This window comes from Manis pentadactyla, chromosome 4 (assembly GCF_030020395.1).
Source record: "Manis pentadactyla isolate mManPen7 chromosome 4, mManPen7.hap1, whole genome shotgun sequence".
NCBI lineage: Eukaryota > Metazoa > Chordata > Mammalia > Pholidota > Manidae > Manis > Manis pentadactyla.
The window spans coordinates 135,625,213-135,644,223 of record NC_080022.1 but is presented as its reverse complement, the minus strand read 5'-3'; the positions used below and the strand labels follow the sequence as shown (position 1 = coordinate 135,644,223).

The following is a 19,011-nucleotide window of genomic DNA, read 5'->3' as shown; positions in this document are numbered from 1 at the left end:
GCTGCTGAGCTTGGTGTAAAGTCAAGTGAATGGGGTGGGGCTTAATACCATTGACTGGTTGGTTGCTAGGCAACTAGGTAAACTGAAGGTGGGGAACCTGTTTGAAACTCCCTCCCAAGGTGGGGGCTGCACGGGTCAGGGTGAGCATAGCTGAGCTGGAGTGGCAGGAGCTGTGTGTCAGACTCTTGGGTGTGACTGTGTGAGACTGTGCAGACAGTGACAAGACACGCTTACGCTCAGCACAATTTACCATCATTCAGCAGCAGAGGGACCACTAAGATGGGGGGGAAGGGGCACAAGCATCCGCCTCCCCTTCCCAGACTACCCCAGGAGACAGGTAACTAACTGGGCAGCCAGAGTCAAGGACGCACATGAAAGAGTAAAGGTGCTGAAAAACAGACGTCACGTCCTGTATTCCGTCCTGTATTCCCGTTAGATGGAGGGCGAGGGCGAGAGTCCACTGAGCAGCAGTGTCTCCGGTTTCCTTGTTTCTGCATTTATCTGCTCTGTCTTTGGAGGTTGGGGAGTATGTAGTTTGAAGCAGTGGCGCCCCCGGCGTACACACTGAGAAGGGGGGCTCTGAAAAGGTACTTCTGCAGGGGATTTGATTTTGGACCTCTCAATCAAAGGGAAGGAACGGGAGGCCTGAGACGGATTGAGGGGAGAGGAATGTCACCTCTGCCCAGAGGTGCTGAAAGCGAGGGTTCTTACACCCAAAAAGGCAAAACCCTCTTCCCTTCCCCCAGGATAATTGGAAACAGCCCTTCCAACTGAATACGGTGGGTTTAGGGTTGTAGGTACTCCCTTTCTTCTCCCAGCCCCATTTCTTCCCACAGCCATCCAGAAGGGCCCAAGTTTACCCCCTAATCTCTTGCCCTCTACCCAACCCCCAGATAACAGTAAAGGATCCTGGATCCTGTTACAAAAAAGGCCCCAGGAGTGGGAGTTGGGCAACGTGGGTTTGGTGTCCGGCTTTACTCCCTGTATGACCTTGGGCCGGCCGGTCACAGGGCCTCCCGGAGCCTCAGTTTCCTCGTCATTACAATGGGAATCCTTTAGCCCCGCCCCGCCCACTTCACACAGGTATTGGAGACCATTAACTCGGCCCACTTTGTAAAGTGCGAAGCCTTCAAGGTTATACTCTCCAGACCTCCCCGGGCCGCGGTGGTGTCCTGGAACGGGAGCGGCGGCTCCGGGAGCGACAGGGGCTGGGTGCCTCGGCGGGGAGGGCGAGAGCCTGTGGATTTGAGAGGAAGGTTCCAGCCGCTCAGGCGGTCCGAGGGCAGGAGGGCAGCCAGCGAGAAACTAAGCCAGAGACGGACAGTCGCAGAGACAAAGGGGGCGTGAGAGACAGCGCCCGGGAGTGAGGCGGGGCTGCGGGGCCGGGCGGCTCCGGGGGCGGGAGGTGCGCGAGGTGAGGGAGGTGTGGGGGGCGTGGGCTGCGGGATCCTGCGCCCGCTCCGCCCCAGCTCCAGCTCCGGTTTTTCCCTCCGCCATCCTCTCCCCCTCCCCTCTTGTCTTTTAACTCCCCCCTCCTGGGCTCGGGACTGGTTTCCTCCCTTAGCCCGCTGCCCTCAATCCCGGCGAGGCTGGGGCTCCGGCTCGGCGCCCCCTTCCTCGCTCCTTCGTCCGGCGCCCCATGTCACCCCCGCCCGCCCCCCGGCTCCCCCAGTCCCCCACTTAGGCCCGCTTACAAATCCCGGGGTGCTTGAGCGTGGGCCGGGGGTGCAGGGCGCCTGCAGACCGCCCTTGGAAGGGTGTTGTGGGCTGAGCGCTCTGTAGCAGGGGCGCCAGCAGAGCAGGAAGCGGGTCCGTGAGGGAGCGGGGGGCATCAGCCACCCGGGTGGTCGGAGCAGGATAGCTAGGGCAGCGAAGGCAGTCACCCCAGGGGGTGAGCGACTTTGGGGCAGTTGGTGCCCCGCCCCCCAGGCCTTGGCGGGGTCATGGGGGCCCCCCATTCTGGGCCGGGGGGCGTGCAAGTCGGGGCCCTGCTGCTGCTCGGTTTCCTGGGGCTGGTGTCTGGGCTCAGCCTGGAGCCTGTCTATTGGAATTCAGCGAATAAAAGGTGAGTGGACAGGGGTTGGGGCGAACCCCCTCCCGGCAGGGACTGTGGAAGCTCTGGGGACTTCGGGGGCTGGGTTGTCTGAGCTGAGAGGAGGCTGGAGGAGCGGGCTGGTGCTCTGATGTAAGCTGATGGGTAACCAGACAGAGGTGATCTTGGGAGCCAGACTCCTAGGTAGCACACCGAGCTGAATGTGCTTGGTGATAGCCATGTGTCGCAAGTTGGAAGACCTCAAAGGGGCAAGGATTGGAAAGTTCTTGGGTAGCCGCTGGGAGAGCAGTGGAGTGGTTATTTGGGTTTGTGGGAGACTTGTGTCCTGTCGGGGGCTGGGCTTGGAGGGAGCCTGGTTAATGTCAGCTCTCAGGAGGGCCGCTGAGTAGGTGCTGCTGAGGTGCTGAGGGGAAGGCAGGGTGCCTCCTCCCAGAAGGGACTCAGTGCAGGAGACGGGGAGGGAAAGGGGCTTAGTTTGGGGCCTCTGGGGCCAAGTCTTCCAAGGCTTCTTGACTCTTTTCACACAGTTTGTCTCCAAACTCTTGCCCACAGCCAGAGGGTCAGTGAGCCCTTGCAGGAAAAAGTTCCCAACCAGAAGGTAATCCTGCCTTACTGGCTTGGGGGCTTCTTTTTAGAAGAATCCTGGAGCCCTCTAAAGCCTCCTCTCTCTCTTGTATGTGGAGTCCTGAGAACGCCATTGCCCCCTCCTCCATCTTTGCTGCAAACTCTTCCATCAGACCCTCTGTTCCCTGGCATGCTTGCTTTGCTCTGAAAAAAAAAAGAAAAAAAAAGGCCAGGGGTCAGATGAAACTTCAAGCCACACAGGGTAGGACAGAATCCTTGGAAGGTCATCTGGGTCCCTTGCCTCCATGCAGATACAACTCCCCTTGGCACAAGAGTTCTGTGTTTTGAAAACTTCCTACTTCCCTGGGAGGCTGTGTGAGGCCACGGGGCAGGGGGTGGGCTTTGGAGGTCATCAAATTTGAGTCTTATTCCTAGCTCTGCTGTTTTCAGCTCTGTGGCCTTGGTCATGTCACTTAACTTTTCTGAGTTTGTATCCTCGGAATACAGCTTTTATGAAAATTAGAAGTAAGGTGTTTGAACATATAAGATTATTAAAGGAGAACTGGGATCATCGTCCTTTCTTTCTTTACCTGACATCCTCCCTCACATCTCCCTGTCCTGGCCTCCCTCTCTGCCTCTCTTTGGGTATAATTTCAAATGTCTTTTCTCTACTCAGTCTCCTGAGTACCCACCAGTCTACCCGCCAGTCTACCCGCCAGCTCCCAGCTGCAGTTTGAATATCAGGTGCAGCTTGATGTTAAGTTAGGCTTATTCTGATAGGGTTGAGAGAAGGGAGTCAGGGTGTTATGGGGCTCTTTGGAATGGGTGGGAGGGAACAGGTCATTTGGGAGTCTGGGAAGATAATGAGCAGTAGTCCCCTGGGACCCAGTTCTGAGACCCTGTCTGCCATTAATGCACAGAGGGGGTGCAGTCCTTGACAAACAGTGGCTATGCTAAACCAGTGGATGCTGGGCCGGGGGAGATGTGGGTTTATGTTAGCTGTGGTTAAAAAAGTCAATTCCTTCTATTAGAAAGCAATAGAGCACTTTTCCTAGGAAGTCTGAGACAGGGGAGGAAGGTTACTGAGCAGGGAAATGTCTGAGCAGCTGGACCCCAGACCCTGGTTCCCATTAGCCTCATTTACAGCCATTACCAGGCCAGGCATTTAACTCCTGTCACATTGCCTGGCTTACTTGCAGCATTGGTCTGGATTACCCTCCACACCCCCTTCCACACCTGACCCCTTTGCCCTGAAATTCCTGAAATTCAGTGGTGGCCTGGAGGAGGGGAGGCTGCCCCCATGGTTGACTGTCATGGAATAGTGAAATCACCTGGGATGGGTGGGCTGTGCGGTTCCAGAGAGGCCAGCTCCTTGGTAACTGGCATCCTGTTGCCATGGCAACAGGGCTGGTGATGGAGCGAGAGATGGCAGTGTGCATGTGGTGAGGGCGGGCTGAAGAGTGCATTTGGGCACACCAAGGGGCAGGAGACCTCTGAGCCTGGCTTCCTGCTGCTTCCGACGTGGGCTTACAGAGCCTTCGTGCCTTCTCTGTCAGAACTGACTTGCCATTCAGACCAAGGCTGTCCTGCATGGATGTGGGGTGAGGGAGACAAAGCTCTGGGGGCCAGGCCTCTGATACCTCTCCTCATTGTCCACCTCACCCTCCTTCCCTTAGGTTCCAGGCAGAGGGCGGTTACGTGCTCTACCCTCAGATCGGGGACCGCCTAGACCTGCTGTGCCCCCGGGCCCGGCCTCCTGGCCCCCACTCTTCTCCTAATTATGAGTTCTACAAGCTGTACCTGGTTGGGGGTTCCCAGGGCCGGCGCTGTGAGGCACCCCCTGCCCCAAACCTCCTTCTCACTTGTGACCGGCCAGACCTGGATCTCCGCTTCACCATCAAGTTTCAGGAGTATAGCCCTAACCTCTGGGGCCATGAGTTCCGCTCACACCGCGATTACTACATAATTGGTACTGCTGGGCAGAGGGCAGAGTGGAGTGGGGAGGTGCTCCTGAGATCCAGAGCAGATGAGGGAGGGGACTGTTGGAGTTACGGAGACCCCTTATGGCCTCTGGTGGTGTTGGGGCCAGGGCATGGGGAAGGCTACCTTCTGGAGTGCCAACCTCTCCCTCTGGCTCTTCTCTCCTAGCCACATCAGACGGAACCCGGGAGGGCCTGGAGAGCTTGCAGGGAGGTGTGTGCCTCACTAGAGGCATGAAGGTGCTTCTCCGAGTGGGACAAAGTGAGTGGAACCCCATCCTGGGAGCTGAGGGAGGGTGGGGTAGGGGTAGTACCATCTTGGGCAGGGGCTTCTGGCTCAGCTCCTCTCTTGGGTGTTCCCCATCTCCAGGTCCCCGAGGAGGGGCTGCCCCCCGAAAGCCTGTGTCTGAAGTGCCCATGGAGAGAGACCGAGGGGCAGCCCGCAGCCTGGACCCTGGGAAGGAGAACATGCCAGGTAGGAACCAGGGCCCAGCCTCCTGCCTTCCCCAGCCTCCTCTGCTCATGGACTCCAGCTGCCCTGCCTTCACCCTTTCCCCCACCTTCAGTTTTGGGGGTGGTGATACAGGAAAGAGGAGAAGAGAGGATGGGAGGGTGGGAGGAGAATGGAAGCCAAATGAGGAGAAGACTCAATTAGAACTAATTAGCCAAGTCAGTGCTTCAATCAGTGCTGTCGGAAGTGGGGAGGACTGCTTGCCTCGGAGCTGAAGGACTGGACACACCTGGATGCTGAGCAGGGCTAGGGGGAGGGGAGGCAGGGTCCCCAAAGGGCATTGCTGGGGAAGCCCATGGGGACCCCCAAGGTTGGGTGTTCAGATGCCCAGGTGGCTCCTTCAGCCCCTCCCCCTCTTTCCTCCTTCACCCCTTCCCTGCCAGGTGACCCCACCAGCAATGCAACCTCCCGGGGTGCTGAAGGCCCCCTGCCCCCTCCCAGCATGCCCGCAGTGGCCGGGGCAGCGGGGGGGCTGGCGCTGCTCTTGCTGGGCGTGGCAGGGGCTGGGGGTGCCATGTGTTGGCGGAGACGGCGGGCCAAGCCTTCGGAGAGTCGCCACCCTGGTCCTGGCTCCTTTGGGAGGGGAGGGTCTCTGGGTCTTGGGGGCGGAGGTGGGATGGGACCTCGGGAAGCTGAGCCTGGGGAGATAGGGATAGCTCTGCGGGGTGGTGGGGCTGCAGACCCCCCCTTTTGTCCCCACTATGAGAAGGTGAGTGGCGACTATGGGCATCCTGTGTACATCGTGCAGGATGGGCCCCCCCAGAGCCCTCCAAACATCTACTACAAGGTATGAGGGCTCCTCCCACCTGACTCTCCTGGATCTAGCCCTTCTTGGGGTGCTCTTCCAGTTTAATTCATGGTTAGAGGGACACCTCTAGCATCTCCTTGGGCCCCTTTACCCCTGCCCAGCTCCTTTGCTTCTGGCTGCTGCCCTTTTCTCCACTGTTAGGATTTCTTAAGACGTCCACCGAGCCACCTCCTGCCCTCTGGTTGGCTACGTGTGCCCCCTCTGTCTCTATGTTCCTGGGTCCAGTCCCTTGGGGGAGAGAGCAGACTCAGCCTCCTCAACTGACCTGGGGGGGAGAGAGCAGACTCAGCATCCTCAACTGACCGTGGCCAGGGACCCTTGTCCCTGTCACCCACTAAGAGCCAGGGGCGGGAACAGTCAGTCTTTGGTTGGCACCTCTTTCTGCCTCTCACTGTTGTTCTTCTTTTCTCTCTCTCCTATTCTTTCTCTGCCTTCTGTCTCTAGGTCTGTTCCTCTTCCCTAGCATTCCCTTCCCTACCTCTCCTTTTACCCTCTTGGCTTCTTATCCTATGCCTCTCCCATCTCCTGGGTGGGGGTCTCAAAGCATTCCTCCCCTCAGCTCCCCCTTCTGACCTCTTACCAACCACTTCCCTCAGTCTGCCAAAAATGGGAGCCTTAGGGGAAGGCTCTGGCACTCCACCCGACTCGGGGCATGGGCAGTAGGGTCTCCTCCTCTGCCCCGCCCAGACTTTTACATACTTACTCCAGCCATTTTGGGTGGTTGGGTCACGACAGCTACCACGAGAAGAAGTGTCCTGTTTGACCAGTGGCCAATGGCAAGATATGAACCAGTCGGGACACATGTGGATTTGGTCTGATGCTGAATGGGCCACTTGGGACAGGAAGTGACTTGCTCCAGACAAGAAGTGACCAGGCCTGGACAGAAGTGGCTTGGGAAGTGGCAGAAGCAGTGAAGCAGGAACTGGAAGTGCCTTCATCCAGGACAGGAAGTAGCACTTCTGAAATAGGAAGTGGTCTGGCTGGAACTCAAAGTGGCTTAGTCTTGGAGTGGGGAGAGGTGGGTGGTTCTTACAATGTGGAGAAGGGGGAGCAGGACGAACTTCCTGTTTCAGGAGGAAGCTGGAACTTACTTGACTCTAAGAAGAGAGGGTGGGCTGATGAGGGTTTTCCCAGTATTCAGTGGCCCTTCCCAGGATCTCCCTGCCCTTGTTCTCTGTGCTGCTTGTAGGACAGCTAAGTTGACTGCCATCTGCTGTGGCAGGCCCAATGTGTCTTGTTCTTCCCTTTCCATACCCCAGTATAATCTCTGTTAATCAACAGCGCTACCCCAGAAACCCACATGTTGTCCCAGTAACCTAGCAGGCTGTCTTGTTCATCACCTCCTCCACTTCCTACTCCTTCAAACTCAACACAGCTCCCTTCTTAGTGACCAGAAAGGTGGCCTACTGACTGGTCTACTGATGTGGTACTCAGCAACTGCCGCTGTTGCCACAGTGACCAGCTTATACCCCTTCCTGCCCTCTAGTGCACAATTGGGTATTGCCTCAGTTTCCTCCCAGCTCATTTTATTAGATCAGAGCTGCCCTTGGGCAAAATGTCAGCCACCTCAATCACCAGCCAAGATGGTTGCTTTGTTCACCAGAGGTCAAGTCATCTCTCTGGTGCTGTAGTTCCCAGCTCCTTCCTGATTTTTCTAATTGCTCCTTCCAGGGAACAGGAAGTTGATATTGCCATGGGGGAGGTGGCGGGGTATGGCCGTCTCCTCAGTAGTTTTACTGTAAAAGGGAAATTTGGACAACAAAAACCAAAAAAAAAAAAGAATAAAAAACTTCAAAAGTTGACGTGGAGGCTGGAGAATGACTGGATTTGAATTGGAACAGAGAACTGGTGCTTAGAAGGACTTTTAAGCTGAAGGTTGGATTGCAGGAAACCAAGAGAAGGGGTACAGGGAGAGTTGGGTTGGAATGCCTAGTGGGCAGAGCATGGGGTAGGGAAAGTGTGCTGGGTGCGAGAGCTGGGGAGGGCAGCCCCAGTTAGGAGAGGGAGAGGGGCCCAGGCAGGAGCGGGAGTTGGCAGTATATCCAGTGGGGATGCATGTGAGTATATGTTCACACACAGGGAAAGCCTGTGTCTTGCTGAAGCACCAGAGATAAGACAAGTTGCAGTCTGAAACAAAGTGGAAAAACATGTTCATGTGTTCAAGTCTATCCCCTACCATCCCTGCCCAAGCCACCTCTGGCTGGGGAACTTTTGCTGTTGGGGACTTGTGTGGGGAGAAGGGATGTGGCTATCCTGAAGACTCAGAGATCCAAGCATCAAACTGCCTGCCCCCTGGCTCCCTGTGTAACCATAATCATCTTCCCTAAAAAGCCCAGGTGCCCAGCCCCCTAGACTCAGCCCCTTTCTCCAACCACAATAGCAGCCGTCAGGAGCATTGCCAGAGCCATTCGGCAAGGGTCACAACCCCTGCCCTGCCCACCCCTCCCCTGACTTTAGGTCCCCTCCTGCTGTCTCCCATCTGCCTGGAGGTCAAGGGGTCCTCCTGCCCCTCCTCTGTCCAGTGGGGCTCTAGCTCCTCCCCCCTGTCTGAGCAAGATGCCCGGGTACTGAGAGGTGCTGGCACTGTCAGGGGGGAGTTGAAAACTGGGTTCTCTGGTTTTAGGGAACCGGGTGGTGGGCCGTCTGGAATGTACTCCTGCCTTCTGAGCCCACACTGGAGCTGCTTGAGGTGGAGAGGCTTGAGGAGGGTGGAAGGGCTGGTCCCTGCCCCTTAGTGGGGGTTGGTTGTCACGGCAACATCCCTTTCTCCACACAATGGGAAGCCCCCCTCAGCCTCCCGCGTGGATGGAGCCGACAGCCCCATCGCTGGCTATCAGCCTCAGGGACTTGGCAACCGTCACTATGGCAACCCAGAGCCCAGCAACAGGGCCCAGTGAAAATGGGAGGGGTCCAGGGCTGGGGCAGGGCTGTGTGTGAGGGGGCAAGGGAGCTGCAGGAGACCCCCCACTACCCTTATGGCTAGAGGCACAGGTGGAGAGACAAGAGGGAAGAGAAGTGGGGATAGTCTCCATGGCAAACACCTCACCAAAGCAGCCAAGACATCATAACATGCTGAGAGACAGGAAGACACCTGGGGACAGATGCACAGCTGGGGAGAGGAACAGCGCATTCTGCACAGCTCCCTTGGACACACCCCTTGGAACACTGGCATCTAGTCTCTCTGCTCCCCACCCCAATTAACAACACAGACTACAGCCTCCCACAAGTCTGGTGACTTGGGTATCCCCTGAGATATTTGAAAGCACAGTGGCTTCCACCCAGAACAACACATGCCATCCAATTCTCTTCCTGTGTACAAATACTCACACACACTCCGAGGGTAAAACGACAATGAAACAAACAGAAGACATCCATTTGTTCATTCATTCCATCCATATCCCTATTAATGGTTTACTTTCTTCCAGGTACTGTTTCAGGCACTGGAAGTACATGGTAAGTAAGACCAAGTTCCTGCTTTCATGAAGTCCAGATTTTGGTAGGAAACAACATAGTAAAATTTCTGGTAGTGATAAATGATATAAACAGAGTAACATGATGAAGAGAATGCAGAGGAACAGGGAGATGCTTTAGATTAGGAGGCCAGGAAGGTCCCTCTGAAGAGGGGACATTTAATCATGTCCTTGAGTAATGTGGAGTTAAGGCATGAACTATGGGGAAGAGTATACCTGACAGAGGGAACAGCAAGTACGAAGCACAGAGATGTGTTTGGAAACACCAAGAAGGACATCACAACCTCAGATATGTTCCACATGTGTCCTGTTCTCCAGCTCCAGCCTGTCGGGGAGCAAGTCATTTAGGATCTAGAATCCACATTTAGGAAGTTGGTATAACATTGTTTTTCATTTTTTCCCCCTTTTGTTTCTTGGGTATATGTGAGTTGTGTTTTCCTCTACTAAAATTTTAAGTTTTGAAGGCAAGGATGATGTTCTGAGCTTCTCTGGGGGTGTGGTATGGCTGCTGTTCTGCACCTAGAGCTGGCGGGCAGAGTGGAAGTAAAGAACCTGAGAGGGCTGGGGACCACAGCAGTCAGAGCTGTCCCCCACAAAACCACATGGGATTGAGGCTCTCCTGGGGGCTGTGCTGCAGGTAGAGGCTCAGACTTTGCCACCCTCCCAAACAAAAGTAGGATGTAAATTAGATTGAGGGGTGTGTGGGGGGGGTGGGGTGAGGAGCTTATGTTGGGAGTTTTAGAGAAAGGAAAATGGAGCAAAGGGTTGCAGTGGGAATTTTTGTTGAGAAACGGTTGACATCATAACTGGAATTTCAGTCAGAATGAAAAATGGAGCTTCCTAAGGGACTCTATGGGAAATTGAGAACATGGGGCACCTTCATCCCCTAGGGAAAGTTTCAAGATCTGTAGGCAAGCTGGGAGAAATGTTGCATGGTGGTTGGAGACAGGGGACTGGCTGGGATGAGCTCAGAGAGTAGGGTTGGGATAGGATAAAGGATGCAGCATAAAAGAGAGTGAAAACTTGGCAGCAGGAGAGATGTTTGAAAGGTAGCAGGGAAGTGGAGTCCTGCAGGGAGTTCGAGGGGACCAGGTCCCAGGCACCCCTGATTGTCAGAGGGGCTTGAAGCATTTGGTGTCCTGTCCTGGTTCTCCCTCTTCCCTCAGTTGTCTTCGGAAACTCAGGCATCAGCTCCCTCCAACCCTAGTGGCTGGTGGTGGTAGCGGTGGGGAGATTGAGCAGCCTCAGGGGGCAGCAGCTGGCGAGTGGGGAGGAATCTGTGTGCTCAGCAAACAGCAGCCTCAGTGCCCAGTTGCTGCCGCTTGCCTCATCAATCAGCCCCAGCCAAATGTCCTTGCATTCCCACCACCCCAAGGGGACTGGGGCTGGGCCAGGGTCCCCAGGGGAGTGCGATGAGGATGGGTGGAGGGTGGTGGGGGTGGTGCTTGGCTTCCCATCTCTTGGCCTCTGCTCTCTCCTCTCCTGGAAGCTCTCTGCTCTTCCTGTCATGGATCGACTTTCTCCTGGCCCCTACCATTGTGAGAGCATCAGCTACAAATCACCTGTGGGGGTCTGTTGGGAGAGAAGGGGGGAAGAGGGATGAGTCAGGGCTGAAGAAGAATCTACTCTGGTTCTCACGGGACCAGCCCAGGGTACAGGCAGCAGGGAGGCTGCTGGCACAGAGGCCCGATCCCCCCAGCTGGCCTCTCCATCCCTGACGGATGCTCTGGACAGCAAGCTGAGCCCCCCACCCTCTGAATGTCCTCTCTTCCTACCTTCCCAGAGCTCCCAGGCTTCACTCCTCTGTTGTCACCGAGATCCAGAGGTCTGGCCCCCAGCTCACCCCAAATCTGCTGCTCCCCATTGAGGACTGAGGCCTCTGGACCTTAGCCTCTGGCTGACTCTTCCCCGCCTCAACTCTTGCTCCCCTCAGGGACCCAGGCGTCCTGCCCACTCCCTTTACCATAACAACCATTCTTTTGGAGTTGCTTAAGACTTTAATATCATTTCATTAAGTCAGCTACTTCAGAGAAGGTTGAGGGCACAAAGAGACTGGGGTGGGCAAAAGAAGGCCAAGGTAGGGGGTAAGCAAGGGAAGAGCCCCCCTTTCTCCGTGGAGATGGCTCTGAGAAATCAAATATTGACAGTGAGAGAACAGAACTTATTAAATCTGGGACAGGGGTGTGTGTGTGTAGCTGTGGGAATGGCCAGATGCCTGGGTTCTGAGAGTAATGAAGGGTCTGGGGTAGGGGAGGGGAAAGCCTGAGGCTGGGAGGGTGCAGCAAGACTAAGGGTCTTGCGGGTACAGCCCTTCTGCCCCTGTCTTTTGGGAGGTACTGAGTATTGCTACCATGGCTGTTTCTCAGCTGTCCCCTAGAGCCCCTGGGGACAAGACCCCCATCACAGCTGTGGTTTGCCCCCCTCATCCCTTCCCCCTACCTCCACCTCTGTTGATGAGCTTCAGCAGTGTTTAATCGGATTGAGCAGTAATTAGCAAAGTGCGATGTTTGATTACCTATTTAGCATAATGTAGGGGGCTGGGATCCCTAGGCACAGCCAAGTTTGGTGGTGGTGGGGTGGGGTGAGTCAGAAAAGAAATGGGGTCTATAACATTCCTTTCCCTGAGGGAGCCATAAGCCCTGCCTGTAAGTCTCCCCACCTCACACCCCCCCCAAATCTTCACTCCTTTGGGACTTTTCCCTGGGGAACCTGACCAATCATGGCACCTCTCTCTGCCACCCATTGCCTATTTGGTTAGACGATCACCCACTTAGCCCTGCTTGCTGTGTGGCTGGTTTTGTGGTGTGGCAGGACTCAGTCCTTCAGTCCTTGCCCTCAGCAACAGGATGGTGGGCTGTGCAGGAGATGACAAATCAGAGCTCAGAAACCCACTTTAAAGATAATGGGGTGCTGGGGTGCCAAGGGTAGGGGCTGTCAGTTATGGAAATTAGGAGAGGATAGGTGGGATGGAGAGGTCAAGGTTGGGTCCGGGTGTGGACCTTCAGGAGTATCAGAGACTGACACTTCCCACAGTGCCAGACTGGTATAATGAGACCTGTCAGGTGTGAACACCGGCCAGGAAGGGGGAACGAACTGAGGTGCCAGCGTCTCCCCCTCCTCATCCAGCAAAGAAAATGTCATCAATTTAGCTCCTCATGGAAATGTAATCAGTGGGCTCGCTGCTGGCTTTGTCTTAATTAGGCACTATTGAGGGAAGCAGGGAGGGTGCCTTCCCATCCCCCGACTCGGCTTCCTCCCTGTATTTCCCAGGCCTCCTAAAGCTTCTCCTCCCGGCAGGTACCACTCTCGCCTTCTGGGCGCCTCTCCCAGCGGCCCCGGCCGGCAGCGCCCCCTAGCCCTGGTTTAGGTCTGCCCCTTCTCTCACACCCTTCTCTAGCTTTCCCAGTACTCAGCCTTTGTTCTTATGGGGAGAGCCGAGCCCCTCCCCGGCCCGGTCACCTTCCCTAGGGAGTCCCCGCCTCCCGTTCCCCCCAAAACGAGCGATGCTTTCCAAGCCAATCCTTAGATTCCAAAAATTCCGGTTCCGTTCTTTCCTCCCTTCCCCCGCCCGGTGGTGCCCGGCGAGCCTAGACCCCGGTCCGAACTAAGATGCGGGTACAAGTGGGAGGGCAAGGGTGCTCCAGCCCCGGTTTTTCCCCCGGACCCGGCTGCAGCCACGGCTGTCTCGAAATCCTGGAGCGCCTTCTATAGAGTCAATGAGTTTCGCAGGGGGGGGGGACGCCGGGCGCCATCTGCTGGACTCGTGCGGGACGGAGCGCACAGACCCGGGTGTGGGGTCGAATGCTTGGGTTCCCCCCGCCTTTTCAGTGTCCCGTTTGGAGAGTAGCTCATTGTTTCCATCCCCAGCCTATTAAATGGACCAGAACCCCGCCACCCTCCAGCCTGCCAGATTAAGTGGCTTTTCCTTGCCCCCGAGCTCTCTTGCCCCTGCTCCCTGCGTGTGAGACGAGGGCCAAGCGGGTAAGGGAGATGGTCTTCACCGCGCCTGCGCCGAGCAGGCCGGGCCGCTGGTGCCCTCCCGACCCGAGGTTGCCGTGGCGACGCGTGCAGGCGCGGATCCGAGAGGGCCAAGCGGGGCAACTTCGAAGCTGTAGTGTCCCACCCGTCGGCCTAGGGAGGAGAGAGAGGGTCGGTGTTGTGAGGTGTGTGTCGGGGGCGGAGGGGAGGAGGGGAGAAGTGGGACGCTTCGGGGAGAAGGGGCAGTAATGAGGTGGTGGAAGGGACAGTTGTGGAAGAAGGGAGAGCAAAGACAGTTGCAGGGAAGGAAGGAGCAACTGCGCTGGGGAGAGGGAGGGGAAGGGGCAGTTGCGGGGGCAGGGGAGAAGAAAGGGCAATTGGGGTCGAGATAAGAAGCGGGGGCAGTTGTGACAGCTGTGTGAGGAAGCTAACCTGAGAAGAAATTGCTCATTTGTAGTCGGTTTGAGAAGGTGGGTCCCCTACAGTATTTCCTGAGTAAGGGAGTGAGTGCCAGGCTAGTAGAACAGCTCCTTCCGGGGCCTGTGGTGTGAGATCGTGGGGTGAACTCCACGGGAAGGGGGCTCCCAAACTAGTCAGCTGAATGCTCCTGAGGCTCCAGCTGGAGGTAGAGTGCAGCCTGGTGCTACTCCGGAGCCTGGGAGGGCTGCCGTAAGTTGCTTTTATTGATGTGTTGGCCTGATAGAGTGTTTTTCTTTGGAGCAAGGTACAAATCTTTCAAGTTTGAAACTCATAACCTGTGATCAATGCCTGTGGCAGCCTGTGGGGATGAGGAAGGAAAGCCACAGGTGGCTGTCAGGCTTTAGCTGAATGAAGAGGGAATTCCCAGAGAATCAGATATTGCCCTTGGGATTAGGACCCCCTGCCAGAGATGCCCCTGCTTCCTGCCATAGTACTTTTCTGAGAGAGGCACTGCTGTGGCCTTCCTCATCCCTCATTTCTTTTTCCCCCAGATACCATTCAAAATTCAGTGTTGGATGACTTTTGTTCTTCCTTCTTCCAAACTGTTCTCAGGGCATTTGGAGTCAGACGATTCTGGTCTTCATTATTACTGAGCACATCATTACTCAGTCAGCTATATTAAGAGACCTTTTCAGTACCCACAAAGAAGGTTCCTTCCCCTCAGGAATTACAAGCTAAAGAGACTTATAAATTTTTAGTGTGGATAGGAGGATAATTTTTCCATTTCTCCTCTTTGAGGGGGTGGATAAGTGGGGAAGATAGAAGGTATATAGGAAAATCATGTTGGTTTGCTTCACTGACTTGACACAGTGAGGAACCTGGGGAGATGTCCCTGCTCTAGGCCTGCCCTCCCTCACCCACCGCCCTGCGGGGTAGGGTGATCAGGGGTGCATACACCCTCACCTCAGCTTGGTAGGTCTTTTTCTGATTATCTCACATTCTCATCCTCAGGGCAGAGATGGGGCTTTCTAAACCCTCATTAGTGGGGGTGTCTGTTGGGCTACCATCTTTACTTCTATTTATTCCTAATGCCTTTTGAGGGGCTGACTTTAATTTTTGACCCAATGCTCTGAAGAAAGTGGGCTATCCCAGGGAAAGGAGGACTGGGAGGCCCCTTGTGGTTAATGGAGCCCAGCATGGATACGTCTAGGTAAGATATTGGGGGTCTTGGTCAGTTTGTGAACTCAGAAGGGATTACATGTGTCGGTGGTTGGGTTGAGGGTGGATCTGGCTGTGGACTCCCAGATTCCTGTCTGTTGGCAGGTTTTTCCTACACGATGTCCGGCAAATCTGAGAAGAAGCGTAGAGGGAGTGGCCAGGCAAGCGCTGGCCAGGGAAGCGCATGGAGGCGAGCTGCTCAGGCAGTTCTGGCCTCACAGGCTGCTGAGGCCCCCCCAGCTGCCAGTGAGTTGGAGCCCCAGTCCGAGCCTCTCAAGAAAGAGCCTGGTGGGTACATGCTGGAGAGGAGTTTGGGGGCAGAATGTGTGTATTTAAGGAGGGTCTCAGCTGAGGAGCAGGTTCCACTGCTTATAGCCAAGTGGCAGGGGTTCAGCAAAATCTCAGGCCTGCCACTGGGCCCGTTTTTTGTGTTTTCCTCCTGGCCAGCCTTAATGCTTGTTCTTTCTATCTTAAGATTCCCCCCCAATGCACCAAGAGCTCACCAGCCAATCCTTAATCTTAGCCTCTTCTTCCTTATTTCAAGTGTTCCTGGTTGCTCCTACCCGCTGAAGGGTTTGATCTCTTCCCTTTTCCCATTTTCACCCTGGGTGGCAAAACAAATAATGTTTTCTCCCATTAAGCCCATCACCATGGAGACTCAGTCCGCTTTGCCACCCTTTGAATCCTAAGCCTGACTGATGCTTTCTCCCATCTGTTTAAGGCACTCCCCTCATTCTGGCAGGGCCTTGGCAGACTGAGCAGGTTCAGGTTCGGGGCCACAGGAAAAGAAACCTAGTGTCTAGACTGAGAGAGAAAAGAGCTTAAAGAGGCTGCCTTTTGTGGCTTTGATCTCAAGGATTCCCTGTGGATGAGCTGGGTCAGTAAGGTTCAAAGTTTTTTGGTAGCCTTTGCTGTCCCGGGCTGTCCCTTAGAGCACTGGCCGGTGTAGATATGGCTGTGAGCTATATAGCCCTCCCCTTTTACATGGGGCCTTCTTCACACTGCTAGCAGCCTGTCAACATGGAGAGAAACAGAATCCCCTTTTAATATTAAAAGTTGAGAGATTAAATATCAGCATGGGAGAAAGGTGCAGGGTACAAAGGGCCTTGCCCTAGGATCTAGACATTAAAAATGTACATTTCTTTCTTCTGAGTTCTCTTGAAAGCGGTTTAAAATGGGACTGGCTCCTAGAAGCTGGGTACTGGGAATAGGGGGCAGGAGGAAGGAAAGCAGTGAGGTTCAATTTTAATCATCAGGGGTGGGAAGAGAAGGAGTTTCTAAAAGTTCCGGGCACTAAGGATCTATAACTTCTTTAGCTCCAAGCCTTTTTATTGTTTGATGTGGAACTTTCCAAATGACCCTTAACTCTGATAGAGGTTCAGATGAGACTTGGGACTCCAGGAAGCCCTGAAGTGAACATTCATCTCTGTTTTCATGGGACTTGAGGAGGAATTGATGCCTGTCCCACAGGAGACAGAGGGGCCTGCTTTGGTCTGAATATTTGTGTTCCCCCAAAATTCGTATTTTGAAATCCCATTGCCCAATGTGGATGGCGTTAGTTTGTGGGGCCTTTGGAAGGTGGAACTGTTATGAATGGGATTAGTGCCTTATACAAGTGGCCCCAGAGAGATCCCTTGCCCCTTCCATGTGTGAGGACACATTGAGAGGTCTGTGACCCACAGAGGGCCCTCACCCAACCACGCTGGCACCCTGATCTAGGACTTCCAGCCTCTAGAGCTGTGAGAAACGCATTTCTGTTGTTTATAAGCCACCCAGTCTGTGGGGTTTTGTTAGAGCAACCAAAGACAGGGCCTAAAACCCTTTCTGGCAAAGGATGATGGGTTAAAGGGCAAATGCCTTTTTGAGGTTTGTATTGACAACCTTTGCTTCTGTAAGTGCTCTTCAATTACTGTTGAAAAGAGTAGTACGACTAGTATAGGCTCATGATCCCATATTTGTAATTTTAAAAAATCCTAAGAGCTAAAAATTTTTTCCCCAAAGTTTGGCATCCAAACTTATTTGGTGGTAATACATAACCTAAACTGACATGAAGGTATTTATAGGCTATTTAGGCCACTTAATATAAATTTTCATATGTTTTACTGCAGAGATACTAGTAATATTAAAAATTTGATAGTGGAGTGCCATTCTAGAGCTCTCCAGGGGGCGCGAGGGTTTACATACCATACTATACTATATTACAATTCTGAATTCTGAAGTATCCTTGACTCTAAGGGTTTTGGATAAGGGATTGTAGACCTGTTTTTCTGGCAAATTAGAAAAAGTATGGAGAGTAACATAATGAACACCCATAGAGCCATAACCCAGTGTAAGAATAAACTGAGAGAGTAACATGGGAACCCCTCTGTTTGGCCCCCCGAGTTCCCAAATGCTTCTTTCCTTCTCCAGACCTCACCACTATCCTGAATTGGTGTTTATCATTCTCGAGCTTGTTTTTTAAATTTTTCCTGCATGTGTCCATGAATGTCATATACTAATCATATTTCATGATTTAGACTTTATCTACATTGTATAATAGAAAACAAAAATCAGTTTACTTGAGATTGTTTTGCCTGAAATCTTCCTTTTAATTTTTAATTTTTTAAATTTTTATTGAAGTATAGTTGATATACAATATTATTTTCATTTCAAGCGTACAACATAGTGATTTGACAGTTATTTACATTATTAAATGCTCACCCCAACTAGTGTAGTTACTGTCAACATAGGAAGATATCACAGTATTGTTGACTATATTTTCTGTGCTGTACTTTCATCCCCATGACTAATTCATATTAGAATTGAGATTCTGTGCCCCTTTTCCCCTTTGCCTATTTAACCCAGCGCCCCACTCTCTTCAGCCATGGCAACCACCAGTCTCTTAGTGTCTATGAGTCTATTTCTGTTTTGTTTGCTCATTTTGTTTCATTTTTTTTTTTAGATTTCACATATAAGTGAAATCACATGGTATTTGTCTTCACTTGGCTTATTTCACTTAGCACAATACCCTCTAGATCCATCTATGTTATTGCAAATGGCAAGATTTTCTTTTTTATGGCTGAATAATAGCCCATTGTGTATATGTACCACATCTTCTTTATCCATACATCTACTGATGGACACTTTGGTTGCTTCCATATCTCGTCTCTTGTAAATAATGTGGCAATAAACATAGGGGTGCATATATCTTTTTGAATCCGTGATTTTGTTCTCTTTAGGTAAATTCCCAGAAGTGGAACTGCTGGTTCATATGGTATTTCTATTTTTAGTTTTTCGAGGAACCTTCATCCTACTTTCCATAGTAGCTGGACCAACTTACATTCCTACCAACAATGTAGGAGGGGTCCCTTTTCTCTGTGTCCTTGCCAACACTTGTTATTTCTTTTGGATAGTAGCCATTTTGACGGTTGTGAGGTGATACCTCACTGTGGTTTTGATTTGCATTTCCCTGATGATTAGTGATATAGAGCATCTTTTCATGTGCCTTTTGGCCATCTGTATATCTTCTTTCAAAAAATGTCTTTTCAGGTCGGTCTTCTGCCCATTTTTTAATTGGGTTATTTGTTTTCGGGTTTTTTTGGTGTTGAGCTATATGAGTTCTTTACGTATTTTGGACATTAGCCCCTTATCAGATATATCATTTGCAAAATATTCTCCATACAGTAGGTTGCCTTTTCATTGTGTTGATGGTTTCCTTTGCTGTGCTCCTGTCTGAAATCTTGAATTCCCTGCATTTTCTCAAAGGGCGATTAATTTCTTAGCTGCCTGTCCTACTCACCACTAAGCTCCTGGAATGTGTATTCCATCTTTTCTGTGATTTCCTTCCTCAGTCTCTGTGCCTCACTGCCTTCCTAGTTTTTCCTTGTGGATAATGGAGTGTCCTGTTCCCCAAGGCCTTTTGCTTCCCTCCCATTTGTTCTTTCCCCCTTTCAGCCCATGGGAGATGGGAAACCCACAAGCGTTATCCAGTCTCCTGTGTAAGCAACTCATCAGGAGTCAGACGCCTTCCT

General features: G+C 53.0%; 2 protein-coding genes across 3 annotated transcripts in view; both read left to right on the top strand.

Annotated features, from left to right (window-relative positions):
• Window positions 1-4: 4 nt before the first annotated feature.
• EFNB3 (ephrin B3) lies at window positions 5-5,900 on the top strand. Its single transcript, XM_036895869.2, has 5 exons — window positions 5-2,065; window positions 4,294-4,586; window positions 4,766-4,858; window positions 4,967-5,071; window positions 5,491-5,900. Exons 1-5 carry the CDS (start codon window positions 1,944-1,946, stop codon window positions 5,898-5,900), a joined length of 1,023 nt encoding a protein of 340 aa, XP_036751764.1. The 5' UTR covers window positions 5-1,943.
• Window positions 5,901-13,455: 7,555 nt separating this feature from the next.
• The window catches only part of DNAH2 (dynein axonemal heavy chain 2), a 94,536-nt gene continuing 88,980 nt past the window's right edge, over window positions 13,456-19,011 (top strand). For both annotated transcript variants that reach the window (XR_008997173.1, XM_036896153.2), the window contains exons 1-3: window positions 13,456-13,548; window positions 14,884-14,993; window positions 15,107-15,289. Coding sequence is in view for 1 of the 2 variants with exons in the window: in XM_036896153.2 (XP_036752048.2) it covers window positions 15,121-15,289 (169 nt within the window). In the remaining variant the exon portion in view is untranslated. The remainder of the gene's footprint in view (window positions 13,549-14,883; window positions 14,994-15,106; window positions 15,290-19,011) is intronic.

What these genes read in the sequence shown, in the direction of transcription:
- EFNB3 (XM_036895869.2), top strand. Translation starts at nt 1,944, where the DNA reads ATGGGGGCCCCCCATTCTGGGCCGGGGGGCGTGCAAGTCGGGGCCCTG. An exon ending in CCGCGATTACTACATAATTG is followed by an intron (nt 4,587 to 4,765) that starts GTACTGCTGGGC and finishes CTTCTCTCCTAG; the next exon opens with CCACATCAGACGGAACCCGG. An exon ending in TGGGAAGGAGAACATGCCAG is followed by an intron (nt 5,072 to 5,490) that starts GTAGGAACCAGG and finishes CTTCCCTGCCAG; the next exon opens with GTGACCCCACCAGCAATGCA.